We start from the raw sequence: 26,602 nt of genomic DNA, 5'->3' as shown, positions 1-26,602 counted from the left end.
TTGCCCAGACCCCCAGATTTTTGCTTTTTTCCCCCGTTTTCCATGTGCTTATACAGGTTTGGGCTGCTCCAAGCAGCCAGAGGGGCTCAGGGATGAGGGTCTGTGGGGTGTAAGTTCGGAGGGGCCGGGTACGGGTGCTCCTCACAGCCCCCCAGCAGCCAGGGCCGCCTCCACCTTCGCTCCTCTGAGCTCTGCCAAAGCATTAAGCTGCCACCACGGCCCTGCCATCATTCAGCTCCAGAGTTAACACCCTCCCCTGTGCAGCCGGCTTCCACCTGGAGCTGCCTGCGGGGCAGGGGCTCGCTTCCCCCAGCACCCCCAAACCCGGGCACCCTGCCCACCCCTAAGAGCAGCCTCTGACCTTAAATACCCCCACAAATCCAACCATAATGATTGTGGCCCGAATCCGGCGGGATATATATAGGTCCCACTTCCCTGGGAAGGGGATGTGGACCTGGGAAACCCCCGGGCTGCTGCTGGGGAGAGGAAGGGCTGGGCTGAGTCAGCTCCCCTCGAGGAATCCTGTTTGTCAGCAAAGGCAGAGCAACCTCAGGACCCTGACACCCGCAAAAGGCTCCCGGGTCCCATCCTGCCCTTCCCGTCCCCCCCCCCCCCGGGCGAGCGATGGAGGGGGAGGGGCTTAAACTGCACCCCCAACCCCTCCGTGAGCACGCTGGTAGGGGCTCCCCATGGTGTCGAAGCCCCCTGGGTACCCCCCTGGAGATGCTGGATCGGTGCGAGAGGAGCGGGGTGCAGGGCTCCCCCATTCCTGGAAGGCAAAAGTGGCCGGGGGGGCGGGGGGGGGGGGGGGGGGGGGCAAGGAAATGCCTCTTTTCGCGCTGCCTCTCCAAGTGAAGTGCTCGCAGGAAGCTTTGCCGAGAGCAGCCTCGAGTGTGTTTGCTTTAAACAGCTGCTTCCCCAGATTTCGGGGGGCCCCACCGCCAGGGAAGAGATGCCGGGCTGAAGCCCCTGGCCCCCACGCTCCCGGAGGGACACGGGTGGGCTGGGGGGGGGCAGGAAGGTCAGACCCTCCCCTCCACCCTCGCGCCACTGGCCATGAACTCCCGCCTGCATCAACAGGAAAGCGGCCGGGAGCCTGATCCCGAGCCAGGGCTCCGGCAGCCTTCCCAGAGCCCCCCCAGAGCTGCCCCCATGGGCTCCTGGGGACTCCCCCCTGCAGGACACTAAAGCCACCCCCTCGGTGCAGGGAGGGGACACAGCCTGGGGTCCTGGGTCTAGCCCAGGAGCATCCCCTGGGCACAGGGGTAGCTCCAGCGGGACCCCCAGGTCCCAGACTCCCCCATCAGTGACCCCAGGAGCATCCCCTGCACATGAGGCTTACTCCAGCAGGGCCCCCAGGTCCCAGACCCCCCCATCAGTGACCCCAGGAGCATCCCCTGCACATGAGGCTTACTCCAGCAGGGCCCCCAGGTCCCAGACTCCCCCCATCAGTGTCCCCAGGAGCATCCCCTGGGCACGGGGGTTGCTCCAGCAGGGCCCCCAGGTCCCAGACCCCCCCATCAGTGACCCCAGGAGCATCCCCTGCACATGAGGCTTACTCCAGCAGGGCCCCCAGGTCCCAGACTCCCCCCATCAGTGTCCCCAGGAGCATCCCCTGGGCACGGGGGTTGCTCCAGCAGGGCCCCCAGGTCCCAGACTCCCCCCCCCCCCGCCCCATCAGTGACCCCAGGGCTGGGCGCAGGCTGTATCCCCTCCCCACCCCAGAGCTCCCACGCTGACACAGTGCTACACATCTCTGTTTATTAATAATATTAAATATACAAGTTGTTTTCTATTATTTTCTTTAAATAGACTTCTTTAAATGACTTTGTATAAAATATTTCAACATTTCATCGTAAAAAAAAAAAAAAAAACCACAAAAAAATGGAGGCAAAATAAATCCAACACAGCTTAAAGGCAAGTTTTCTCCCCCAGGAGCAGGGCCAGCACGGTGTCAGCATCTCCTTCACGGTGCAAATTGGTGCTGAGCCAGCTGCTTACACCAGCAGCAAGTTTGGCCCCAGCCTCCCTGCTGCAGTCAGGGCTTTCCTCCTGATTTACACCAATCCCTTGCACTGGAACCCCCTCCTTCTAGCAGTCATAAATACACACACACATATATATAAAAAAAATTAATAGTAATGCTTTCTTTAAAAACAGTTTGGTTTGTCCATATTTTCTTCCATCATATAAAAATAATACTTCAAAACCCAAGAGCAGCGCAGGCCACGCTTCACATTCGGGGCCAGAGGGGTGCTGCGGTGGGGCAGGATGCAGCCCAAGCCTGGGGTATCTCTGGGGCTGGTGCATCCCAGACCAGGCTCTTCCCAAGGCCACGGAGCAGGGCTGAGCCGAAAAGCCCCCGGGTATCCGAGTGGGGCATCTCCATCCATTACACCCACGTCATTCCAGTCCTTCCCGGCCCCGTTTCCCTTCTCCAAAGCGCAGTCACCAAAGAATTCAGTCGCCAGCGAGGCCAGCTCGCAGCAATAACCCTGCAAGGGGGCAGGACAGGCCCCCCCGGAAAGTCCTCCTGCGGGATCAAGGCTTTTATCCACTATATTAAAAAGAAAACCCTAACGGCATGACAGCAAGCCGAGGCCAGCTCGGGCACAGGACCGGAGCCAGATCTCCGGTGGCAGGAGGATGGGGACCAGGACGGTGCCAAGCGTCACCCCGAAGCCTGGCCCTGCGTGGGGACACAGGCACTGGTGGGCTTTAAATATTCACAGTGTGAGGGTTTAAGTTGCAAGTGGGGGCTGGGGTCGTGCAGCCCAGGGGAGGCCCGGTGGCTGACCACCACCCCCCCCAATCCCCCAGCATCCAGGATGCTCCAGCTGAAGGCAGGGCAGAGGGGGGGCGATGGGTGCTGCTCCAAACCCCACCATGCTGGGGTGGGAGGAGAGCCAGGGATCTGGGGAGCTGGTCCCCTCCATCTTCAGCCAGCACCAGCCATCTTCGAGCAGGATCCATCATCCCACATCCAGCGCCAGCATCTCCATCATCCTGCTCAGCACCCTTGTGCCACACCAGCCCCGGCAAAGCCCTTCAGTATCGGTCCAACACCTTCCAGCCCTTCGCTTCCTGGTGCCTGGGGGTCCCACTCGGGGTGCATCCCCCCATCCTTTTGTCCCTGCCAGGGAGTTTTTTTTGCAGTCTCTGGCCACCGGCGCGGGGTGAGGGAGCATCAGCATCATGGTGGGACCGCAGAGGGGCCAGCGTGTGCCCACCCTCCTTCACACAGCGAGGAGTGGCCGGATCCATCCCCCGAGCAGCTTCACATCCCGCCTCGGGCCTGGGGAAAGGAGGGGAATGATGAACGGGAGCAGAGGCTCTGCCAGGGAGGGCGGGGTGCGGGGAGAAATACATAAAAACCACAGGAAAAAATACTATATATATTAAGAAAGTGCTGGTAATGGATTAATGGGCTGCAAAACCGCATGCTGGCAGTGCTGGGGCGCAGACCTGTTCCTCTCCGGGTCTTCCCACCCCATCCACTCCCTGCCAGCAGCCAGATTTCCCTGCCTGTGGCCAAGGTCAGTGCCAGTGGGGACACTCCAGGGACTCAACACTGTCCCCACGGGCTTGGACCGGAGCCCTGTGAGGTCCCATCCAGCCCCTGCTCACCTCAGAGGTCCTGAGTCTCCAGCTCTGGACATCCCCTCGCTCCCTGCAGCGCCCTGCGGGGGAAAGTCAGGGGGGTTTAGGGCAGGGTAGGCCAGGGCGGGGGTCCACACAGCCCCCCCAGGCAGGATGGTACTGCACCCACCTCCTCTCCGGCTCCTCGGGGTCGCAGTCTCCATCTTCCAGTGGCCGTTCCAGGACCTGTGCAGAGGAAAGGGGAATGGGGGGGTGAGCCCTGGGGATGGGGAGGGGGCTGCAGCACAGCGGGGCAATTCCCCATGCAATGACGGGGGGAATCTCCCAGATAACATCCTCCCACCCCTCTCAGCACCACCACTTGTCCCCATGACCCCCCCATCTCAAAATGATGGGGAAAGTGGGGCTCAACCCCCACGCACCAGGACACAAGTGAGGAAACTGAGGCAGGAGAGGATGCTGGCGCCTGGGGAGGGGCAGGGGCGAGCTTACCCTGGACCTACACTTGTAGAAGAGCAGCCCTCCCATGGCCAGCAAGACGGCCACCACGCTGGCCACCGTGATGTATATGAGGGGCTCCCGGCGGCCCTCCCTGACGGCTGGCTCCTTCCTGCGCTGCTCTGTGCTCGGAACAAAGCCAGAGTCAAAGCTGGGGCCGGCACCGCCGTCCTGGGGCTCCCGCAGCCGGCTCAGCCCCCAGCCTCGCACCCTCGCCCCGTCCCCGGGGCCACCCGGCACTTGGCCCCGTGGCTCTGGGGCCATCCTGGAGAAACGGAGCTGCATGACGGGCTCCGACGCCTCAGCGGGACGGATCCTGGCTCCATCGCCCACCGAGCCGGCGCTGGGGGATGCTGCCAGCATGGTGATCCTGAGCCCACCGGGATGATCCGGGAGGACGGAGGCTCCCTGCTGCTGGGCCGGATCCTGCGGCAGGTGGTTGGCCACCGTTTCGGTGCCCCCCTCCACCAGCTCTCCATCCCCACGCAGGATGGAGACATCCACCGCTGCCAGGCCAAGGGTCCCAGCTGGATCCAGGAGGGCTTCGGCGCTGTCGGCTGGAGCTGTCTGCTGCATCGCGGGGGACGGCACCGACGCCACATCACCTACCCCAGCACCCAGGACCTCCTCGGTCCCTGAACCGCTGTCCATGCTACTGGGGGGCTGTGACGGGGTGTCTAAGTCAGCGAGGGTGGCATGGAGGAGGCTGTAAGGGACCTGGGTGCTAGCGGGTGCCACCTCGCTGCCGGCATGGGTGGCAGCAGGGAGGGAGGGCTGGGTGGCAGAAGGGGGGGCAGGGGACAGGCAATTGCAGTCAGGATCTGTCCCCACACCTGAAAGAAGCAGAGAGAAGAGACGGCCGTGGGGTCACCAGCCTCCAAGAGGGGCACAGCCAGCAGATCAGAGGTCGGGGGCAGCATCCCTGGCCCTCCCCGCAGCCCCGGGGAAGCGGGTCAAACAGCCCCCCAAAAAAACGGGGAGAGCCAAGGTGAGGCAGGGAACAGGCAGGGAGCAGGCAGGGACACAGGCGGCAGCACAGAGATGACAAGCAGATGACAGGATGAAGCAAACCCGAATCAGCGGGTCCCCTGAGCCGATGGCAGTGGGTTATCCACGACTTGCAGGAGCCACGTTTAACGTCCCCCACGGCACAGGAACACGGCACGGCTCCAACACACAGATGACAGCAAGACATGTCCTCCACGGGCATGCAAACACACAGCACGGGCACTCGCAAAAGCACGGACGGCAACACCGGGCTCTTCCACCCCGGCAGGCAGGGCTCTCCCTGAAGGCTTGTTCGAGGGAAACTGAGGCACGGGGCAGTTGAAGTCACACAGCCAAGGTCATGCAGCACATCGGTGGCAGAGGGGTTTCAGCGCCTTGATTTCTCCGTGTTACGCTCAACCCAGGTGCTGGGGCTTTGAGATGAAGCCAAGCCTGATGCCTCCAGCCCAGCCGATGGAGATGCCTCCTTATTCCCCGCCAGCATCTCTTTCTGGCCTTGTTTCCAGCAGGATTCGGCCCAAATCCCACCTCCAAGGGGTGGCCAGCCCCCTTCTCCCCACCCTGGCTCTCCCCAGACACAGACACGGAGCTCGTCAACACACCGCCCAGGCCACCCTGCAGGGATGGCCACCAGCCGAGCGACAGAGACAGGGACCAACTCAGACACATGCTGTGCCCATGACGCCCACGTGTGCCCACGGACAGGGACACGCGGCTGCCAAGCTGCTCCATGCAGGTGAACCCAAGCCCCCCAGCCCAGCACACGTTTGCCAGGCAGAGGCAAAGCCTCAGCATCTCACCTGGTGAGAATCCAGCCTTCCTGGGTCCCAGGCAGGTCCTGCGGTAGACCTGGCTGCAATCCTTCTCGAAGGTCTCCTTGTTCTGCAGCAGCTGGTTAATGTCCTGGAAGAACTGTTTCACCAGCACCAGCATCTCATAGGGGGAGGTGGTGAACTCCTCGAAGCACATCTGCGAGAGCTGGAGGAAGAGCCAGGCTCAGCAGCAGCTCCACAACCACGCAGGGCACCGGTGCCACCACCACGGGGTACCACACTGCACCCAGGGCAGGGTCTGAGCCCCCATGGCTCCTGGTGTCCGTGCACACCCCAGCTCCGCTCCACTTCCAGGTCCTGCCCATGCACCCACCCCAGGATGCTCTGGACACCCCATTTCACCCAAGGATGAGGGCTCACACCCACAGCCCTGCAGATCTGGCACCCCACAAGGCAGGGGACACTGTACCTTTCTCTCCTCATCATCCTCCTCCCTGATGCAGGGGTCAACATTCTCGTCGATGCGGCTGTACATCCTGCGCACCATCTGCATCTTCTTGGCATTGGAGGAGTTTTCCTTGAACTCCGTTCGCTCCAGGATCTTGCCCAGCAGAGGAAAGGCAGCTTTCACGTAGCAGACGGAATTGTTCTGCAAGGACACAGACCCCCCACCCCAAAATTGAGATTGGTTACTTGCTGCTGCCTCTGCCCATCCTCCATCCCACTCTCTACCTGGGGGAAACTGAGGCATGGAGCCACAAAATGCCTTTCCCTGGTCCCACAGGCGGCCCAAGCCAGTGCTTGACAGTTGCCTGGCCAAGCAGGACAGGTCCCTCCTGGGCTGCCTCCCGCAAAGGGGGACAGGAGAGGGGAGACTGGGGATGCAGGGACACCCCCCACCCCCCACCCCAGGCAGCCCTGGTCCCCTTCTGTGCCCCGGTGTCCAGCAAGGAGCCACTCACCAGCTGCATCTTATCGATGAACTTGAAGGAGACCCTGCCCGGGTGCTGCATTTGGGTGTCAGCCTGGAAGGACAGAGCAGGATGTGACCCCACGGCCATGGGCGCTCTGAGGGGCTGCAGCTGAGCAGCCCTGAGATGTGCCGTGCCCTGGGCACAAAGGGGTGCCTGAGCCGACCAAAATCCACAGGGCTGGGGGGGGGGCGGGGTCTGCTGCCACCCATTCTTCATCCCACACCGTCCTCCTCCTCACAGACACTTCCCTAAGGTCAAACCTCAGGCAGGGGTGAGCCCCGCTCCCATCAGGACAGCGTGCCCCTCATACCAGGGATGGCTGCCTCCCCCTGCCTGCTCCCACCCCGCTTCCCTTCCTCCTTCTCCTCCTCTTCCTCCCAGCACCACACAGAGCCCAGCTAGATCCTCCCAGAGTCTCCCCTGCTCCGCCGAAGCCAGGCTGCAAAAGAGCATCCTGCCATGCGGGAGGTGGCTGTGACACAGAGGTCACAGATCCCTCAGCATCACACAGCGCCGGGGTCCTGCACGCAGCGCTGCTGGCCCCCCACACCACAAGTCTTTCCGCTGGGGGTGAAAACCCACTCCAAACAAGCCCCCCACCTCCAGGATGGTATCCCAGGCTGAGAGGGTGAGGGCTGCCAGAATTGCCGGCCGGCAATTCTGGCAGCCCTCACCCTCCCAGCCTGGGATGCCGGCCCGGAAACAATTGCTCCATTATCCTGCAGAGGCTGGAGCGAGGGTTGGCTTCTCCGCCAGCGGGAAGAGGAGAGGGCTGCAATCCCCGGCAGAAAAACCACGGCTTCCATTCAAACCTGCTCCATCCCCTTTCTCCCCCCAGCCACTGCACCCGCTTTTTAATCCCCAGGGCTTGCAAAGCAAAGGCTTCCCGGGGCTGCGGGGTGCTGGGCCAGTTGGAGCTGAGGAAGCAGAGCTTGCACACACGGATCTGTTATCTCCTACCACCACAACTCGGTGCTTGAAGAGGAAGAGGTAAACCAGCCCCAGCCCAGCGGTTAGGCGCTGTGAGCCGGAGAGCTCAGTGCAAAGCAAGCGAGGATTCAGAGGCACAGCTATGGCTTCTCCGCCGCGCACCCCGTTTGCTGCAACAGCAGAATTTAATCTGCGCCAACCGTGCAAATAAATCCCTGCGTGCCCCCGATTCCCGTTTCTCCCCTGAACATCCGCGTGATTCCCCGTCCGGAGGTGAGCCAAGGGCCAGGGCGAGATACGGCTCCAGCAACCGGGATGGGGCCAGGAATTGCCTCCCTGTGGGGTGAGCAGGAGCACCCGGAGCTGCCCATGGATGAAGGCATCCCTCCTCGCCCCAGCCCGGCTGGCTCCAACGCTAGCCTGGCCGGCGGCCCCCCTCGCCTGCCACCCACCCACAGCCCCATTGCCAGCCCAGCTTCCAGGCAAGCAGCTGGACTCAGGAATGCAGCCGGATTCCTCAGCTTAACCCCTGCGCAACCGCCCGGAAAACAGCGCCGGGCCCCTCCACGGCTTCCCCATCACCCCCGCGTCCACCCAGCCCCACTCGGGTCCCCTTCCTGGCCACGCTCCTGCCAGCTCCCGCTTCCCCTCTTCTTCCACTTCTCCCGCCGGCACTTTTCTGCAGCCATCCCTGCTAAGGGCATGACAGCACGTTGCCCCCACCCCAGTGCCCACTTGTCCCTCGTGTCCACGGATGCTCAGCTCCTGGGTACCATCACGATGCTGGTCGAGCAGAAAATAACTCGACTTGCCTATTTTCAGCCCTAAAATAAGGGCTGATTTGTGCCTGCCCAGCCCCGAGCGAGCCCCCCTCTCCCCCCCAGCAGAGCCTGGCGGGGCACTCACCAGCTCCTCCAGCTCGGCCAGGTGCCTCTCGGTGATGATCTGCTGGCAGTAGCTGTTCTGCTCCGTCTCATGGATGCTGCAGACCAGGAGGAGGAGGAGGGACGACAGCACGGTGCAGCGGAGCAGGCACGCCTGAGCATGGCAGAGGGAAGGCTTGAAGCAGGGGTAACCCCCCCCAGCCCCCTAAGCCCCCCACCCTTCCCCACCACCCCCAGTGGCCACCTTTGTGGCGGCCAAGGCTTGACCACGATCCAGGGGATAATCCCACCGTGGTCCACCAACCCCGTGCCCATCCCCATCCTGCTATTTTTAGTCGCACCAACTCAGCCGGGAATTTCCCAGTGGTGCAGGGGCTGCGTGGCCAGGGCCTGGCTGGCATAAGCCCAGACATGGCTAGCAGCCACCTCCACATTCCCCAATAGCCCTCATCCCCTCTCCCGTACCATTTCTCAGTCTCTCCTGCAAATCTTCTCCTCCACCCCGGCTCCGGGGAGCCGTCTGACACACTGACCCACCCATCCCCAAAAATCCACTTCCCACCCTCTGGACCCCCCCAGCCTCCAGTGCCTGCACCCGCCGGGCTCTTTCCATGCAGTGGCTCTGGCGTGGCCCCAAATTCCCCTCCCAATCCCCCTGCAAGGAAGCGGGGAGGCCCCGAACCGCGGCGGGACCCCAACAGGCAACAGGGCTTGTCCCGGGGCCAAGACCCCAGAGGCGGGGATGGAGCAGACCCCCGGGGCTGGTGCTTGTGCCCCCCACCCCGCGATGCACCGGCACCGAGAGGGTGCCGAGGGTGATGGAGGGGCGGACAGGGGGGAATTTCCCTTGGAGCTGGTCCAGCAATCCTCCCCTCTTGTGAAACTGCGAGATGCCGCCCGGGCCACCGCCGAGCACGGCCACGGCTGGCTGGAGCCTCACCCCGGCGGGACGGGGCTGGAGCCTCACCCCGCGGGTCCGGGAACCGGGACGGGGCTGGAACCGGGGGCGGGATGGGGCTGGAACCGGGAACCGGGACGGGGCTGGAGCCTCACCCCGCGGGTCCGGGAACCGGGACGGGGCTGGAGCGGGGTACCGGGACGGGACTGGGGCCGTAGCCCCCCCGCGCCGGGCCCGGGAACCGAGATGGGGCTGGAGCAGGGAACGAGGACGGGGCTTCACCCCGCGGGCCCGGGAACCGGGCCGGGGCCTCACCCCGCGGGTCCCGCAGGCGGGCCGGGGCTGGAGCATCACCCCGCCGGGAAGCCGGGACCCCCAGGCGGGGACCTGCCACGTCTCCCTGCGCGATCGAGGAGGGGGGACGAGGAGAAGCGGGCCTGGCGGAGCGGCGGGGGCTGCTCCCCCCGGGGACCCCGCACAGGTGGCAGCGGGCGCCGTGCGGCGGAGGGGGGCACGGGAGGGGCCGCCGTACCTTGGCTCCGAGGCGGGGCATGGGGGCTGCCGTGGGGCCGGGGCGGCGGCGGGGCCGGGCGGTGCGGGCGAGGCGGCGGCGGGGCCGAGCGGGGCCGGGCTGAGCCGCCGCTGCCGCCGCGCTCCCCTTTATAGCGCCGCGGCAGCATGTGGTTTATGAGAAAGGGCTGGCGGGCGGCCAGCGCTCGCGGCTCGGCTCGGCTCGGCTCGGCCCCGCTCGGCTCGGCTCGGCTCGGCTCGGCCCCGCCACAGCCCGGCTCGGCTCGGGACACTCGCAGAGCCGGGGGCTGTGTGCGCGACCCCCAGCCCCTGCACCGCCACATGCACGCACACATGTGTGCACACGCACATGCATGAGCACTCCTGGGCACACGCACATGCACGCATGCACACACACATGTGCACATGCCAGTCACGGGCACCCTCCCGTGTGTGCGTGCACGCCCCTTGGGACAGGTACATATGTACACACACATGCATGCACACCCCTTGGGACAGGTACATATGCACACACACATGCACGCACACCCCTTGGGACACGTACATATGCACACACGCATGCACACCCCTTGGGACACATACGTATGCACACCCCTTGGGACAGGTACGCACACACACATGCGTGTGCACCCCTGGGCACACACATAGGCATGCATACACACACATACATGTACACACTAGGGACAGACACACACACACCCCCCATATGTGCATGCACATCCCCTGGAACACATACATATGCACACATGCATGCACATCGCTGGGGTGTATATACACACACACACTACTGCATGGACAGCACGGGGGCTTGCACATGTGTATGTGTATGGTCACCCCTGGGCATTTGTACCCATGTGCACACAGAGCACATGCACACACATACACACAGCCCTGGGGCTTGTAGACATGCGTATGTGCACGCTTACCCCTGAGCACATGCAGGCATACACACACATGTACATGCACGCACAGCCCCCACGCCTGCACGCACAGGCATGCATGCACACCCACACACGTGCACACACCCCCCCCACCCACGTAGCCACTGCACACAAACACGCACCCAAAGTGCACATATGCATTAACTCCTATGTGCACACACACTTGCACACACACCTGTGTAACTGCACAGCTGTGCATGCACCCACACGCACGTACATTCCACACGCTCAGGGTTGCATGTTTCTATTGGCGCACAACCCCCCCCTTACACGCACAGGGGTACACACACAATCCTACACGCAGCACGTGCACACACATCCATGCGCACACCACTGTGCACCCCGGTGCGCTGGCTGACGCGCAGCCCCGCTGCGATGCTGTGCCTTGCTCCCGGTCCACGCCGTAAGTTTTCCTGCAGAAAATCCTGCGTGGAACAGATGGGCGACCTTCCCAAGGGGGCGCGTGCCCCACTGCCCACCCCCCCACACACTCCCAGCCCCACTGCCTGCACCCCACCGCCGCCAAAATGCCCTTGGGAGATGCTTTTGCCTTGCACAGGGTCACAGGTGACGCGGGACCGGGGTGCCCTTGCCATGCTGGGATGCAGGGTGCAGGAGTGCACTGGGTGCTGGGGGGAGTGGCGGGGGCAAATTTGGGGTGTTGGCGTGTGTGAGCAGGGCAGGAATGGAGGTGTTGGGACAAGGGGGTGCTGAGAGGTGCCAGGGTGCTCCTGCCAGGGTTGGGTCCAGCTCCCACGGCTGCATTTCCTATCACTGGTGCCAGGCAGGCACAGAGCTGTGAGTGGATCCATGTGCGTGGCCAGGCATGGATGGATCCCTGTGTGCAGGGATGGATCCATTCACATGGGCGTGCATGGACAGAACCATGTGCATGGCTGGATGCACATCTGCACGGCTGTCTCCTTGCGCACACAAGCAGGGCCATTTGCATGCACAGATCTGTGTGCATACATCTGTACGGATGCAATCACGTGTGCGTGGACGGATCTGCATGCACAAGCGGATCCTCCTGCACAGTTTTCCAGGAAGGGTTCCACGAGCGCACGGATGGAGCCACGTGCAAAGAAATGCACCAACAGACCCACTTGGGGACAGACCTGGGGACAGCAAATCCACCGGTGCGGAGGTGCTGGGCATGCAGAAAGCCTCCTCCTCTGCTTGGGGGAGTTTGCTGCCAGTAATATATGGGAATATATGGAAATAATTAGTTGCCACGAGGTGAACTGTTGCCATGCAAAGCATTGGTCACCCTGACAGGGAAGCAAAAAGCAAAATATTCTGCAAATACAACTGGATGCAAGCAGCGGCCCCGGGGTTCTGGCTGTGACACGGGTATGGTGACAATGGGGCCACGCGTCGGTGACAGCCACCACATCCGAGCTTCGAGGAAGCAGAAAGCAAAATACTCCGCAGACACAACTGGATGCAAGCAACAGCCCCGGGGTTCTGGCTCTGACACGGGTACGGTGACAACGGGGCCGCATGTCAGTGGCAGCCACCACATCCGAGCTTCGAGGAAGCAGCGGTATCTGCTCCCCGGCGCCAGGAACGCCACGGGTTTCGGAAGCTCCGAGGGTTTTTCTTGGAGCTGAGAGAACCCCAAGCAGGCGGACGGCTGGGATCGGGGACCTGGTGGAGGAACGGTGGGAATCTGGGGTTGGGGAAGAGCCAGGAGCCATCCGGAGGTGGGGACAGCCCCAAAACAGCGTCCAGTCTGCACTGGTACATGGGTGCCACGTGTCCTTATCACCCATGGGTGGCTGTTAGCAACTGCACACAGATAAACATCAACACTGAGGATGACGGGGATGGGGGGAGGAAGGAAGCTGGGGTTAAAAGTGAGCCATGCTCACAAAATATTCCCCTTTCTCCCCGCAAGAGCCAAGAGATTATCTTCATTTTCCGTGATGAGCCTCAGCAGCACCCAGCAGTGGGAGGATGCTGGTGGGCACCCAAGGGACGCAGGCGCGTGATGCCAGCCCCAGGGGGTGACTCACGGGGACCCCGTGCCAGCGCGTGAGGCCCTTCTACGCTGGCTGAGGACCACGCTGCTGCTTATCTCCTGCACACACATGCCCTCCTCCTTTGAAGTGACCGGAAAAGTGTCACATCGCCAAGTCATGGGACAAGTGAGCGCGGGCAGGGGGACAGAGAGACAGTGGGACAGCATCGCGCTCGGGTTAATAATTCACCCCCTGCATGACGGAGAGTGAGAGCAGCGGCCGCCTCTTGTTTTTTGGCAGGGAAGTGGCTTTTGCCCCTCCTCCCCTCCCAAACCTGCTGAAATCCCTGAGTCACAGGGCAGAAATTGAGACGATATTGAGTGGTGGCTCGATGACAAGTGACAGTGGTGGCAGCACCCCCGTGTCTGCACCAAAGCTGGCAAAATTTGGGGGTGGGGTGGAAGACGTGGCTGTCCATCTCCCAGTTGCAAATGGGGACCAGTGGCACTGTCACCGCTCTGGTGCTGCCAGGGGGCTGCTGTCCCCTTCTCCGCACCTCCAAGGCTGTCACTAGTGGGGGGAAGGCAGGATGAGGCCGTGGGGGCTCCTGGGTGTCCCAGGGAGCTCCCCATGTCTGCTAGCCCCCAGCGCAGGGGTCTGCAGGGATGCAGGCGGGGGGAAGCAGGATGCTGTGGCTCCAAAGGGTCCTCTCAGGCACATGTACCAGCCACATCGCTGCCAGGTCTGGGGTTAGAGCATCCCCGGACCCCCACCCTCCTGCTCAGGGACCTGGGACAGCTTCAGCTTCAGCGATTCCCCCTCTTCCTCCCAGCCCCGATGGGAGCAGAAGCAAGTACCAACCCAATGCCTCATTTCAGGAGGCTCCTTCGGGCCAACAGGCACCGAAGCTGGGGCAAAACCTGCAGCACCTCCAAAGCCCCCCGAGCCGTGTTGGGGGGACCAGCCTTGGGCTGCAAACAGCCGCTGCAGAGAAAGTTATTTCCAGCAAGAAAGTGCTGCGAGCTCTTAATCAGTTCCTTCCCCGATGATTCACTGCAGGGCCAGGACGCTCTCCCCGCAGCCGGTGGACGCGTCTCCCCGGGTGCTGCGGCAGAGCCAGGACCGCAGGGCCCCCCCCGGCACAATCCGGGCTGGAGCGGTGTGTGCCCAGCCTGGAAATCCCCGTGGGAAGGTCCCGAACCGGTTCCTTGACGAGCGGAGGAATGTGGGTGGCAGGCGCTCCCCCCAGCCAGATGCCAGCGGTGGGGACTCAGGATGTCACGAGCAGGCGGCAGGATGAGGCTGGAGCCTTCGTCCCGCAGCGAGACCCCCAGTTCTCCCCCTCCATCCTTCCCATGCCTCCTGCTCCTGATGGGGACCCTCTATCCTGCTTGGAGCCTTCATCCTACAGCGAGACCCCCACTTCTCCCCCTCATCTTCCCATGCCTCCTGCTCCTGATGGGGACCCTCTATCCTGCCCTGGACCCTCCCATCCATCCCCAAACACCCCTGTGCTGGGGGTCCCCTGGCGGCAGCCCCTTCCCCATGGGGTGGGCACCCATGGGAAGGGAGTGCTGGCCGGCTCTGGGTGCAGGGGACTCGGTGGCTGTCAGCTGGCCAGGTTGGGAGTGAGGGAACCACAGGGTCAGGCTGTGTCCAGCGCCCACAAAGTCCCTTTTTAGAGTTATGATAACCCGGGGTCCGGCTGTCCTTCACCGCAGAGGATCTCGGGGGACCTCTTGGTGCGTGCTGGGGGGTCCCTGGGCAGGAAGGAAACTCAGCCCCTTGGCTTGAGGAGGGGTTGCCCATGCCAGGCGTGGGGGGCAGGGGACAGAGGATGGGTTATGGCCCCACATGGGTCACCAGCGTGTCCCCAGCCCTCATGGCCAGGGCTGAGTCATGCCAGGCTCCAGCTCCACTCCTCCCTCACCAAGGAATGCAGCCGGAGCTGGAGCCAAAAACCTTCCGGGGCAGCTGCCCGCCAGCACCCACCAGGGCCAGGGGGGACAAGGAGGGGCAGGAGGTGCCACCAGCAGCCCCTTGGCTGCAGCAGTTTCAGGGTGGCAGCAGGAGGCTGCCCACCCTGCGGCATCTCCATGTGCCCGTGCTCTGACGGGCTGCACCCATGGGTGCCATGGGGTCCCCAGCACCCCCAGTATACCCTGAACCAGGGTGCTGTTGGGGGTCACAAGCCCCCGGCATGCCCTGTCCCCTGCTTAGCCCCACACAGGGACCACGCACCAGCTCAGCATCACCCAGTGTTCATGGCACGGTGCCACATGGCTGCAACCCTGGCACACTCTGGCTCAGCCAGGCTGGAGCCAAGCGGGTGCCGACCCGTGGGGGGGTCCGGGAGCCACGCTGGGAGCAGCTGGGTGCAGGTGGGGGTGGGTGGCCAAGTGGCAGCTGGGGGAGCATGGCTCTGTGCCAGGATCAGGGGCAGGATGGGCAAAGGGCTTGGGAGTGCTGCTGGGAAGCCTGGCCTTGGCACCGTGGCGGTGGGGGGACTGGCGGCACCCATCCTGGGAGGGCTGGGGTGTCCCTGGCTGTCACCAGGGCCAGGCATGAGCTCCTGCCAAGCTCTCGCCAGGATGCCGCAGCCCACGGGCTGTGTGATGGATGGAGCCAGCATCATCCCTGACCTCGGCACGTATCCAGGTGGCTGAGCCCTCCATTGCCCCCAGACCGGACATCCACACCCCACATGTGTCCAGCCCCAGGCTACGCGGTGGCACCCCTGTGCCACCCACAAACAGGGGGCTGGGGGACAGTTCTGAGCCACCGACCCCTGGGCAACGGAGATGCTGCTGGGGCATCGCGGGGAGGGTCCAGAGCCACCCCGCATGGGAACAGAGGAGCCGTTTGTCCTCCCCGCCGGGGCTGGTTGTTTATCTGCAGCCAGAACTGTTTACATCAGCGACTGGCCCTGATCTCCACCATGGACACACACGCTGGGGCCTTGTCCCCGGCTGCACCCCCGGGTCCCCAGGTGCCGCTGGGGGAGGAGGGGGAGAGTCCTGAGTCATGGCCTCATCCTGCTCCACACCCAGCAGCCGTCCTGCCACGCTGCCGGCAGCAGCTCTCCCCCACGCAGGATCCATCCCTGGGAGCTGCCGAGCTCCTTTCCCTGCTTGCACCCATCCTTGAAAGCAGGGGGGACCCCCAGCCCAAAGGGACATCCCTGCCAGCCAAAGTGACACCCTAAGGAACAAGGATCGGTCCCTGGGCTCTGCGGGGCACAGCAGGGCTCATCACCCATCATCTTCCTCACTGTGGATGGAGGGGGAGGGGGAGCGAGCCAAGTGCCTATGGGGCCAGTCGGATGGACAGAGGGCTGGACAGACCATCACCCACCCACCAGACCCCCTGCACCATGTAACCCCCTATCATTTCGCTGCCTGACACCAGCCCCGACCCCCGAGGGGCAGCTGAGGTAACTGGTCCCCAAGCAGGACTGATGCCCCAGGAGACCCCCATGCCCAGGGGGACACACGAAGGGCCCCGCTTGCCGGGGAAGGAGCCTTCGCCTCCCGAAAGGAAGCGGCTCCTGCCAGGAATTCGAGGCATTACTCAGATCAGCTGCTGGGCTGCCCAGAGCCTGGTTTTCATTAGCAGCAGAGGTTTTAGCATCATGAAGCTGCCTCCTGCCCACGGCTCCGGGATGGCCCCCGCGAGCCCCAGCCCTACCTGGTGGGCCGGTGGCAGGTGGAGGGAAGCCAGTGATGGTTCAGCCCTGATGAACCTTGGCCATCAGAGCTCCCCACGGCTCCATGCCTGGATCCGGCCCTTTTCCATCACAGACATGCCTTTCAGGCGGCTGTTCAGAGGGATCATGATGCTGTGGCACATACGTGCTGCAAGCCCGGCCGTGCTGGCAGCCTGGTGCCCTTGGGGGGGGGGGTGGGGGGGGTGGGAAAGTGGTTCATTTTGGGTTGAAAACAGGATACACAGACCCGCTGCAACTGCTGGTGGGGGTAAAGGTGGCGATCGGGGGGGGAGAGTTTGGGGGTGTTGCAAAAAGCTCTCCAGCCTCACACTTACTCCAGCCAAACTCTGCACTTGGGAATGGTCTGGAATTCACTCGGGTTTATTAAAAGCATCTTTGGGGCTCTGGGAAAGCAAATCAGTGCGATACACTGAGTCCAACCCCCGACTTCCAGGCAGCCCGGGTCTGGCATGACCAGAGGGGACACGAGAGGACCGAGCGCAGCCCGCATCATGCCGGCATCTCTTGGTGAAAAGCCACTGGCTGGCGAGTGCAGCCCGCTCCTGCTGCTCCCACGCTCCCCAGCTAATGTCGATGCTAAATCCAGCCTTTCCCATCTCCCTCACAGCTGGACAAGGCACTCCTGCCTCCATCCCAGTGGCCTCAGCTTCCTTCCCTGGGGATATTTCCCATTCTGACACCCTCACCCTTTTCCCCATTCTCTCCTCCCCACCCATTGCAACCTCCATTCAAGAGCAAAGCCGAGCAGACCCCAGCAATGGGCCAGCAGTTTGCACGTGGCTGGAGACTCCAATTTTGAGTTATTTGCTGCTTTTTCCAAGAAAACAAATGGTCCTTGCAGCAGGTGAACTGTTTTCCTGCTCAGCCAGGGAGCAAATGCCCCGTCCCACTCCAGAGAGCATCAGTTGTGCTGCAGATGCAGGGGGGTTGAGCAGAGCTGGAAAGTGGGGTGCTCATGCAGGCATGCAGCACAGCGGGTCAAAATTAGGGTCCCACAGCAATTCTGGGGGGACTGTGGCTCATGCTTAGAGGAGGAGATGCTGCAAGATAGCCCAGAGGGCCCTCCTCCTGGCCGATAGCACTGCGTGTGCCCGGCTGCCGGGTCATGCACCTACGCCAAGAGCATTGTATCATCCCCGGGACAGCACAAACAACCTTCAGCCGCCACCAGAAAAACAGAGGCTGATGCATTTTGGCATGCACTGCTGCGCCTCCACCCATGCTCCCGCCCGGCAGCCCTCCGGCCCACGGGACCGCCAGCAAAAACGGCCCCACAGCCCCTTCAAAACCCCATGGAGCAACACACTGTCACAATGGGGTGGAAGGAAACGGTACCCAGCGAGGCTGAAGAGCACAAAACCACGACAGGGAACCTGTGAGGGCGCTTGCAGCCCCAGAGAGCAGGTGATGCTCAGGGGGTTCCTCACCTGGACCCTGAGTTTGGATCATCTTCCACATCCTTGCATGGGGAAGATGCAGGATAGTGACCAGGATGCTGAGTGCCTCTGAGCCCTGGAGGGAGTCAGCAGCCCCCAGCATGATTCCTCCCACCCCAAGCAGTGGGATGGACCAAGGATCCCCCAAGGATCTTGGAAAAGCTTAAATTTAGGGGCTGAGATGAGCCAGGCAAAATCCCAGCTCAACGAGGGACCTGGGGGGCAGCCAGGGCTGATCCATCCCCAAACCCATTCCCAGCTGTGGGGAAGGGGCTCCACGCTGCTCCCCCTGCCCAGCGACGCCACAGGGCCAGCCTGCCGCCGCCAGCCCTGCCTCAGCTCTCGTAATCCAGTATAATCCAGTGGAATTTCATCCCGCAACCGCTGCTGTCGCATCTGGAGGCTGGTGTGGTCTGCTCTTAGCCGTGCTTCATTTCCAAGCAACCACAAGAGTTTTCCATCCCCTTTTGATTAGCGTGTGGTTCCCGCCCCAGAGCCCTCCGCCAGTTTGCCCCGAGCGAGGCCAGCAGCCCCCAGCTCAGCTGGGGACTTGGGCCACGATGTCCCCAGGGACCCCCAAGCAGCTGTTAGAATTCACCATGACCCTCTGGTATGGCTGTGCCACCGGCTGGGGACAGAGCGCAGCTCTGCCAGGGAAGGTGGTGGCACGGTGATGGGGACCCAGCTCCTGCCCACAAACCATCCCGCTTCCCCGAAATCCACCCCCAGGTGGGAACTGGCAGCTGACCAAACGGGAGCTGCCCCACATCATCCCAAGCCAAGGGCTGCACGGCCACGCCGGAGGCTGCACCAGGGCTCTGCTCAGCCCGATGCCGGTACCACCGCCCCATTGCCCAGTGACTGTCCCCAAGGGTGGGGGAGCCCCTGGGTACCCCCATCACCCCTCCTGTGGTGTACCCAACTGCAAAGGGGACACACTGCCACCCTGCCCGTGCTCCCCGCGGGGTGGGATAAACCCCTCCAGGCGCTACTGGCTGCCAGGTCCCAGCCACCCAACAGGTTCCTTCTGCTGTCCCTGTGTTCCCAAGCCCTCCGCAGACCCCAGTTTCTGCTGTCCCCATGTTCCCAAGCCCTCCGCAGACCCCAGACCCATTTAGGGTGCTGCAGCAGCAGCAGCTCGGCCACATCTGGGGCTGATTTTCCATGCAAAGCCACATTCGCCTCTGGGACACAAGAAGCCACTCCGGGAAACCCAGCAGGAGCGAAGGAAACAGCCCGAGGGCCGGCTCAGGATGTGGTCGCTTGACCAGGAGGAAAGTGGAGCTGGAGGGGCAGTGGGGGAGCACTGCTGGGTGGGGGCAGGGGCAGCAGAAACCTCTCCCCACCATTCACCCAGACCCCGCCAAGAACAGTCTTGCCGTGGCCCTGGGGATGCGATTACGCCGAGCTGGAAGCATGTCCTGCCGCGAGCCCAGGCACTCCATGACCTCACCACCACGTGCCTCCGACGAGGAAGGAAAAGAGGAAACTTTTTTTTTTTTTTTTAAGAATAACCTTTGCCCGAGCTTTTCCTGGGGGAGAGAGTGTGACCCACGGCCAGCATCACTCACCCTTTCCACGACAGCGAGCATCACCCTGGGGTGACGGCAAACCCTCCCAGCCCCCGCGCTGCTCCAGCTCCGCTCCCACATCCCCAAGCCATGGGGATGGGCATGGGAACATTGCTCCCAGCCGTGCTGGAGCTGCAACCCACCTCCCCAAACCCACCTCTGCCTCATCCCAGGGGTACAGCCACCCCAAGCACTGAATGGGGTCATCGCCCTGCACCTATGGGTGCTGCACCCCCCGCACCCATTGCACATGCCCGATGCATGCAGAGGCAAGCTCGAGCGGCTTTGCAAAGCAGCAGCCAACGTTGGGAAACACGGCCAGGGGAAGTTGTGCCCGGCCTCATAAACACATCGAAACCGTTTGTGGTTTCCACATGGGTTGCATCCTCCACCTCCCACCCCTGTGGTCACATCCCCCAGGACTGGGTTTGTGGAGGGCAGAGCCATCGGCTGAACCCCCAGTCCCACCCCAGGGCTGCTGCAGCAGCCACCGGCAGATGCAGGAAGGGAAATGCCAGTTAAAAAAAAAAAGGAAAATATTAATTCCTGGTGAAAGCAGTGCAGCACTGGGATGAAGCCCACCTCCATCCCCAGGGATGCCAGAATTACACCTGGCTACAGCAGGGACCCCTTGGTTACCCCAAGCCACTGGAAACGCTGTGGAAAAGTGGGACATGAGCTGGGATCAGCTCCCTGGGAAAAGCCCAAACCACTCGGAGCTGCTAATTCCTCCTGCCCAGCACCAGGTCTCTTGGCTGGGAGGTCCCAGAGCGGTTTGGCTTCACTTCAGCCCTTCCCCGAGCACATGAGGCTTGATATCACTGCCAGGTACCTGACCCCAAAAGCAGCATCTTTGCTTCAAGGAGGGAAAAAGAGCCAAATCCCAGGGAAGCAGCTGGAGCCACAGCTGCCTTGTGCCCCCCAGCATGGAAAACCAGAACTGGAGCCACTCATGGGATGAAGTCCCCTTTTTGGGGGGAAGATTTACAGGAGGGGAGCTGAGTAACATGAGGGGTGCTTCCCCACAGCCTAGCCCCTGCCCTGGGGGTCTCAATTTACCCCAGCCCCACAGGCTGAGCATCATACAGTGCAGATGGAGCCTGAGCATCAACCCCCTCCTGAAACACCCCACAAGCCACCACAGCACCAGCCGCATGGTGACAGTGGGTGAACCCAGTGACTTCAAGGGAGGCAGTACATGTCCTATCCCCCACCCCCCTCAGTGCCACCACACTGCCCTCATCCTTGTCCTCAAACGCACCCCCAGACCCCAGTCTGGACAAACAGCCTCTGCCCTGTGCAATACCCACAGCCACCCCAAAGCTGAGCATCCCCCCGTTTCAGGGCAGGAGACAGCAGCAGCAGGATAACCTCCAGGCTGCAGGTTTAAGTAATAAATCTTAACCCCTACCCATGATGGTGCAAATGAGCTGCTGGCTCCTCTTGGTACAGCACCTGGCACAAGGAGTGAGCAGGACCTGAGCTGCTATTGCAATTGGGAAAAGATAGATTAGGATTGGGATTGGAATATGCCCAAGAACCTGCCTCCATCCCTCCAAAGTCTTTCTGCTGAGGCAGGGAGGCAAATTTATCCTCCCCGGTATCAGGACCAACGCTTGGCAGCTGGTTTCTATCAGCTCCCAGGGCTCACCTGGCACAGGGCAGCTGAGCAGGTTGCAGCCAAGCATCAGCTAAGCCATTTTTTCCCCTTGGAAAGGGAAAAGTGGCTCCAGGTTTGCTGCAGGGATGAGCAGGGGGATGGATTTCCTGGGGCGAAGGAGAGGAGGGGGATGAACTCAGCCTCCCCAGCGTCCACCGCCTTCCTGTGGGCTGTGCACACTGCAGGAGCACCGCTGTCAGGGGGCAAGATCCATCCCCTGGAGGGGCTGGGGGGGGATGGCTGGCTTTGGGGGTGTCCAGGCGGGTGCTTCGTCTGCTGGAGTCACAGTTCACCCACACACACGCCCAGGACGCTGCTTTTGGGCTGTTTTCCCCCTGATCTTCACACATTCCAGCCAGGCTCAGCTGCTGAGTCACGCTTGGCTGGCAGAAGGACAAGGGACCTGCCAGAGGACGAGGGACCTTCCCACCACCTGCCCCCAGCTCACGAGGAGAGACTCAGCAAAACCACTCCAGGGAGGAAAGGCACTGGGCACCCTCACCTCCATGGCACCCTTAGTAACGGGGCACCCCATATTAATGGGGGACCCTCACCTCTGGGGTGCCCTTGTCTCCAGGGCACCCTTATTAATGGGGGACCCTCACCTCCATGGCACCCTTAGTAATGGGGCACCCCATATTAATAGGGTACCAGTATATCTGGGACACCCTCGTTAATGGGGCACCCGCATCTCTGCGGCACCCTTATTAATGGGGCAGCCACATTAATGGGGGACCCTCACATCTGGGGTGCCCTTGTCTCCAAGGCACCCTTATTAATGGGGCACCCTCATCTCTTGGGCACCCTTGTTAGTGGGGCACTCACATTAACAGGGCACCATCGCCTCTGGGGCACCCTCACCTCAAGGGCACCCTCATTTCAGGGGCAGCAGCACCTCTGGGGCACCCTTATTAACTGGTCGCCATTACTAACAGGGCAACCTCATCTCTTGGGCACCAGTATTAATTGGGCACCCTCATTATGTGACACCCACCCCTTCCAGAGCATCGTCCCCGCTCCCACCCATGCCCTGTTTCAGCAGCCCTGTGGGTGCTGCATCCCAGTGGAGCATCCCATGGGTGCTGGGGCTGGGTACCCCTGCGGGCACCCCGCGGGGTGCAGGGGCTGGGGAGCACCCACCGCCTCTCCGCCCCCCCAGCGTGTGAGCAGCTCTGGGTCTGGCTCTGCGCTTGCCGAGCCAGAAACCAGCTGTGGTTTGGAAAAAAAGAGGAAAAATTGAGTTTTCCTCCTCCATAGGAATGAGACTGGGGGAAGGAGAAGTGGCTCTGGGTCCCGGGCGGCTCCGGGGAGCTGCTGCCTGACTTTCCTCCCGGAGTATTTGGGGGAGGATTTTATTTAGCTGATACAAATGATATTTGGGGCACTTTTTATTCCGGTTTCCTCCCGGCAACAGACCGAGATGAGTCAGAAATCCAAAATAAAGAAAAATAAATTTAAAAATAAAGGGAAGCAAAGGCGAAACTCCCACCCCTCTTGTAAATAATCACGGTTCAGCTTGTGCCGGCGCTGCTGGATGGAGCTGGGGAGGCTGGAGCCAGCCCAGGCACCCCAAGCGCTGGGCGGTGTCCCGGTCCACATCCTGCAGGATTTTGGGGTGCTAGCATAACCGGCTCAAGGCCAGATTATGTTGGGATGAGTTCCCCACTCCGTGCCTCTGCAGCTGGTGCGTTGGGCATCGGGAATTGCTCCTCAGACAGATAAACCCCACACCGGCCTTCAGCACCGAGCAGGATTTTGGCAGGGTGATGGGCTTACTCAGGCTGGAAGGGAGCCAGCCCTTCCCGGGAGCAGGGAGGGGATTTAACCCCTCCGGCCACCTCCACTTCGCCTGCGCTGCTGGCCGGGGGGACTTGGGCCCATGCCAGCATCCCCCTCCCCGCCCCCACCCCGGCATGATGCAACCAGCTGCTTTGCCGTGCCCTGGAAATTTGGGGCCGGGCGGGTGGTCCACACAGGCATTTGGAAATAGCCAGCATGGTTTGGCCAGACACACCGCCCGGCGCTGCCGCGGTGCTCCTCGTCCTCGCCATGGCCACAAACCCCACCGGCCCTCGCAGGGCTTGTGCCAAATGTGACCCCAAAGCAGCAGCGGGGCCGGGGTGGCTGAGGACCCCCCCACACACACGATGCCTCCTGCATGGCTGGTTCTCATGCCAGCATCTGGGTAGTGCCTCTTGCCAGCTCTTAATTAACCAACGTTATCAAAACGCCATCCGGTGTGAGTGGTGCTGGCCCCGTGGGGTGCGCAGCACCATCCAGCAACGCTGTTTACAGCCGAAAAAACCCCGCAACGGCCTTCGCTAGGTTTTGGCAGGAGCGTGGGGCGTACTCAGGCTGGAAAAGAGCCGGCTCTTCCCGGGAGCAGAGCTTTAACCCCTCTGGCGAGCCAGGCTCGTCTCAAATGCATCTTCCCAAGGCCCTTTTTTCTTGGTGCGGGGTCACCCGTGGGTGCCGGTGGGTGCGGAGCCCCGTGCTGCGCATCCCAGGAGGCCCCCCAGCAGCTGCAATCCTCATCTCTGCTGTTCTGAGAAGCAGCCGCCTCCTGCATGCCGGAGCCGGGTGTATCTCAGTCCTTCCCGGAGCAGCGAGACGCTGCTCGAAAATGAAAAACAAAAGGGAGAAAGTTAGAAATAACGAAATAAGTAATAAAAACCAAACCACTAGCTGCAAGGGCAATGGCGAGGACGGTGCCGTACGGAGCATCCCTTATGGATCCCAAGCTGCCGCAGAGCAGGGCTTCCCTCTGCCCCAGCCTGCCCACGGCCCCGGGTCTTTGCAGTCTGCGCTCTTGATGTCTGGTTTGCACCACCCTGAAAGCTCGAAGCATGCTGCTTTGTTATTTTATTTATTTTATTTAAATGCAAGCTGATGTTTTTAAGCCATTGCCTGATTTCAGCAGCTGGCGCCAGAAGGTCCCTTTTGATGGGCTGGGGTGGCTCCGAGCCTGACCCGTTCCAGCTGCCGCCCCGGGCTGAGCCTTTCGCCACTGCCTCCTCCAAAAGACCCAATGAGCATCCTGCACCCCTCCTGGAGCCCTCGCCAGAGAGTTCCTCTGTTGTCACCTCCATCAGCCAGACCCTGAGATGGCTCAGAGACACCCAGCTCCTTCCTATCCCATTGACCAGCCTTGGCCAAGGTTTCTCCAACCAGACCAGTGAAGACCAGGGAGGTCTGAACCTGCAGGTCCCAGCTCAGCCCCACCACATCCCTCCCGGACCATCTACATCCCATGTGAGCAACGACCCAGTTCACTCTGTGACCCCAGAAAGCTGCTGGAGGCATCTCAGGAGGCATCAACCATCTCCCAGCTTCACGGACCCTGGCCTTCATCTCTTGCTTGTCCCTTAAAAGCCACTTTGGAGGCTCAACTAAGGGCTGGGAGATGCTCAGATGGCAAAAATCACCCCCAGGGCACGCAGAGCCCCTTTGCCTTGCAGCTCCTCTCCCAGCCCTACTGGTTTCTCCAGCCCCTGCTGTCGAGGGACCCAGGGACTCATAGGGATGGGTTATTTTCAAAACCATCGATGAATCCCCTGGATTTGCTATTCCCTCACCTTCGTCACGGTCAGTGGTGGCACAGCCACCGGACACCTTCCAAACCAGGAGGAAAAGGCACTTTTTGCTGGATGCACGCTGAAGGTGCTGCCAGGGGCTTGCAGGTGGGAAGGGACCAGAGGCACACCAAAACCAAGGGTGGGTGTCCAAGCCTTCAGAGGTTTGGATACTCTTCTCCAAAAGCTTATGCCGAGCAAATTTAGGAGGCGATCAGCCCCTTGCTGGCCAGCAAACGGTCTTGGAAGCTCAAGGCATCCAGGCACGCGTCCCTCCCGGTGTCCAGCAGAAGCTGCACTGGGCTGAAGAGGATGGGTGAGCCAACGGTTTCTCCTTCCCGGCCAGCTTCCCACAGGAGCCAAACAATAGGGAAGGTCAAACGTTTTGCATTCCGAGTATTTATCAATGGGATGACATTTTCTGGCAGGCAACAGTTGCTTTTCAAGGGAAAAACTCGCTGTTTATGTCCCAGCCCCAACGGTGTCAGTCTGGAAGCGGCACTGGGGGCACCTGGGGCACCAGGACTCCTGTCCCATGTCTCCCATGGGATCAGGGACCATGGGCAAGTGTGGGAGTGCTACCTGCTGGCAGGAGCAAGCGTTGGGATTTTGCTTAAGTCATCTCATAGAGCTCCTAGACCTGCTCCAACGCCTCCTTTCCAGCTCTGCACCCCTTTGCAACCACCTTTTTCCCAGCTCCCACCCCCGAGAGCAGGAAGGACCCAAAACATTGAGAAGGCATCCAACGGCACGTGAGGAGGAATCCCCGGCATCCGATGCCCTGGGAACCTCCTGCCATGGGCTCTCCCCACCCAGTTCACCACGCATCTCCCACCGGCCAACACAGACAGCATCTGGTCGCCCTTTCACAATTTCCTCCGGAGTTTCTCCATCAAGCAGGACACCACGAACCCGTGCTCAGCGGCACGCTCCTTGCCTGTCCACCACCTCACGGGTGGCTTCCAAATCAATCCCCGCCACCCACGAGGTCTCTTTGAGCGTTGACTCAGCAGCACATCACCTCAGGAAGGGAACCGCTCATCGCATCCCACCACAGCATCACCCACTCGCAGCCTTTTTTGGTTGCGCTCTCCACAGCCCGACCAGCTCAGCATCATGTGCTGCTGTCACCCATGTGTCGCCTCATTCATCACCTTCATCGCTCCCTCTGGAAAGATGCCGATGAAAATGTGGATTCCTTGGAAACACAGTCGATTGCACCACTTGACCCCATCGTCCTTCCCGTCGTGGCTCCAGGCTTGATACCTAAAGGTAAATCTCACACCCAGGCTGCATCGATCAATGGTGATGGGTTTGGGTCCCTGCCCGGCTCTGGCTGCTCCATCCAGGCAAGAAATTCTGCTCATTTTCTTCGAGGGGGTATTTGGGGCTCCTGGGCTTTGCCGAGCTTCTTTTCTGCTGTGCCAAGACCCAGCTGGGTGCCTCAGCCTCCCAGCGTGAGGGATTTGGTGGCTGAGGTCTGCTCACCCCCGAATTTGTGGATTTTTAGGTGTGGAGGGAAGTTCCAAGGGTCAGATCCTGCTGCTGGAGATGGTGCTGCTCCAGCAGGGCACGTGGGGAAGCTTTCGGGTTAGGTTCACCCCCAGTTTGGGCAGTGATGATGAGGAGGGAGGG

General features: G+C 61.7%; 1 protein-coding gene across 2 annotated transcripts; it reads right to left on the bottom strand.

Moving 5' to 3' along the window:
* Nucleotides 1–1,747: 1,747 nt before the first annotated feature.
* CSF1 (colony stimulating factor 1) lies at nt 1,748–10,218 on the bottom strand. 2 transcript variants are annotated; one of them, XM_055728257.1, is made up of 9 exons: nt 10,098–10,218; nt 8,690–8,821; nt 6,842–6,904; nt 6,349–6,528; nt 5,907–6,084; nt 4,093–4,931; nt 3,770–3,825; nt 3,628–3,680; nt 1,748–3,295 (listed from the first exon to the last, which is right to left on the bottom strand). In XM_055728257.1, the coding sequence occupies exons 1-8, from the start codon at nt 10,116–10,118 to the stop codon at nt 3,629–3,631; spliced, it is 1,521 nt and encodes a 506-aa protein (XP_055584232.1). In that variant the 5' UTR covers nt 10,119–10,218; the 3' UTR covers nt 1,748–3,295; nt 3,628. The 2 variants fall into 2 exon arrangements, with proteins under 2 accessions (XP_055584232.1, XP_055584233.1); XM_055728258.1 differs by having other exon boundaries at nt 4,093–4,220.
* Nucleotides 10,219–26,602: the final 16,384 nt, after the last annotated feature.

Source organism: Falco cherrug, chromosome 16 (assembly GCF_023634085.1).
Source record: "Falco cherrug isolate bFalChe1 chromosome 16, bFalChe1.pri, whole genome shotgun sequence".
Classification (NCBI taxonomy): domain Eukaryota; kingdom Metazoa; phylum Chordata; class Aves; order Falconiformes; family Falconidae; genus Falco; species Falco cherrug.
This window is presented reverse-complemented; position numbering and strand designations above follow the sequence as displayed.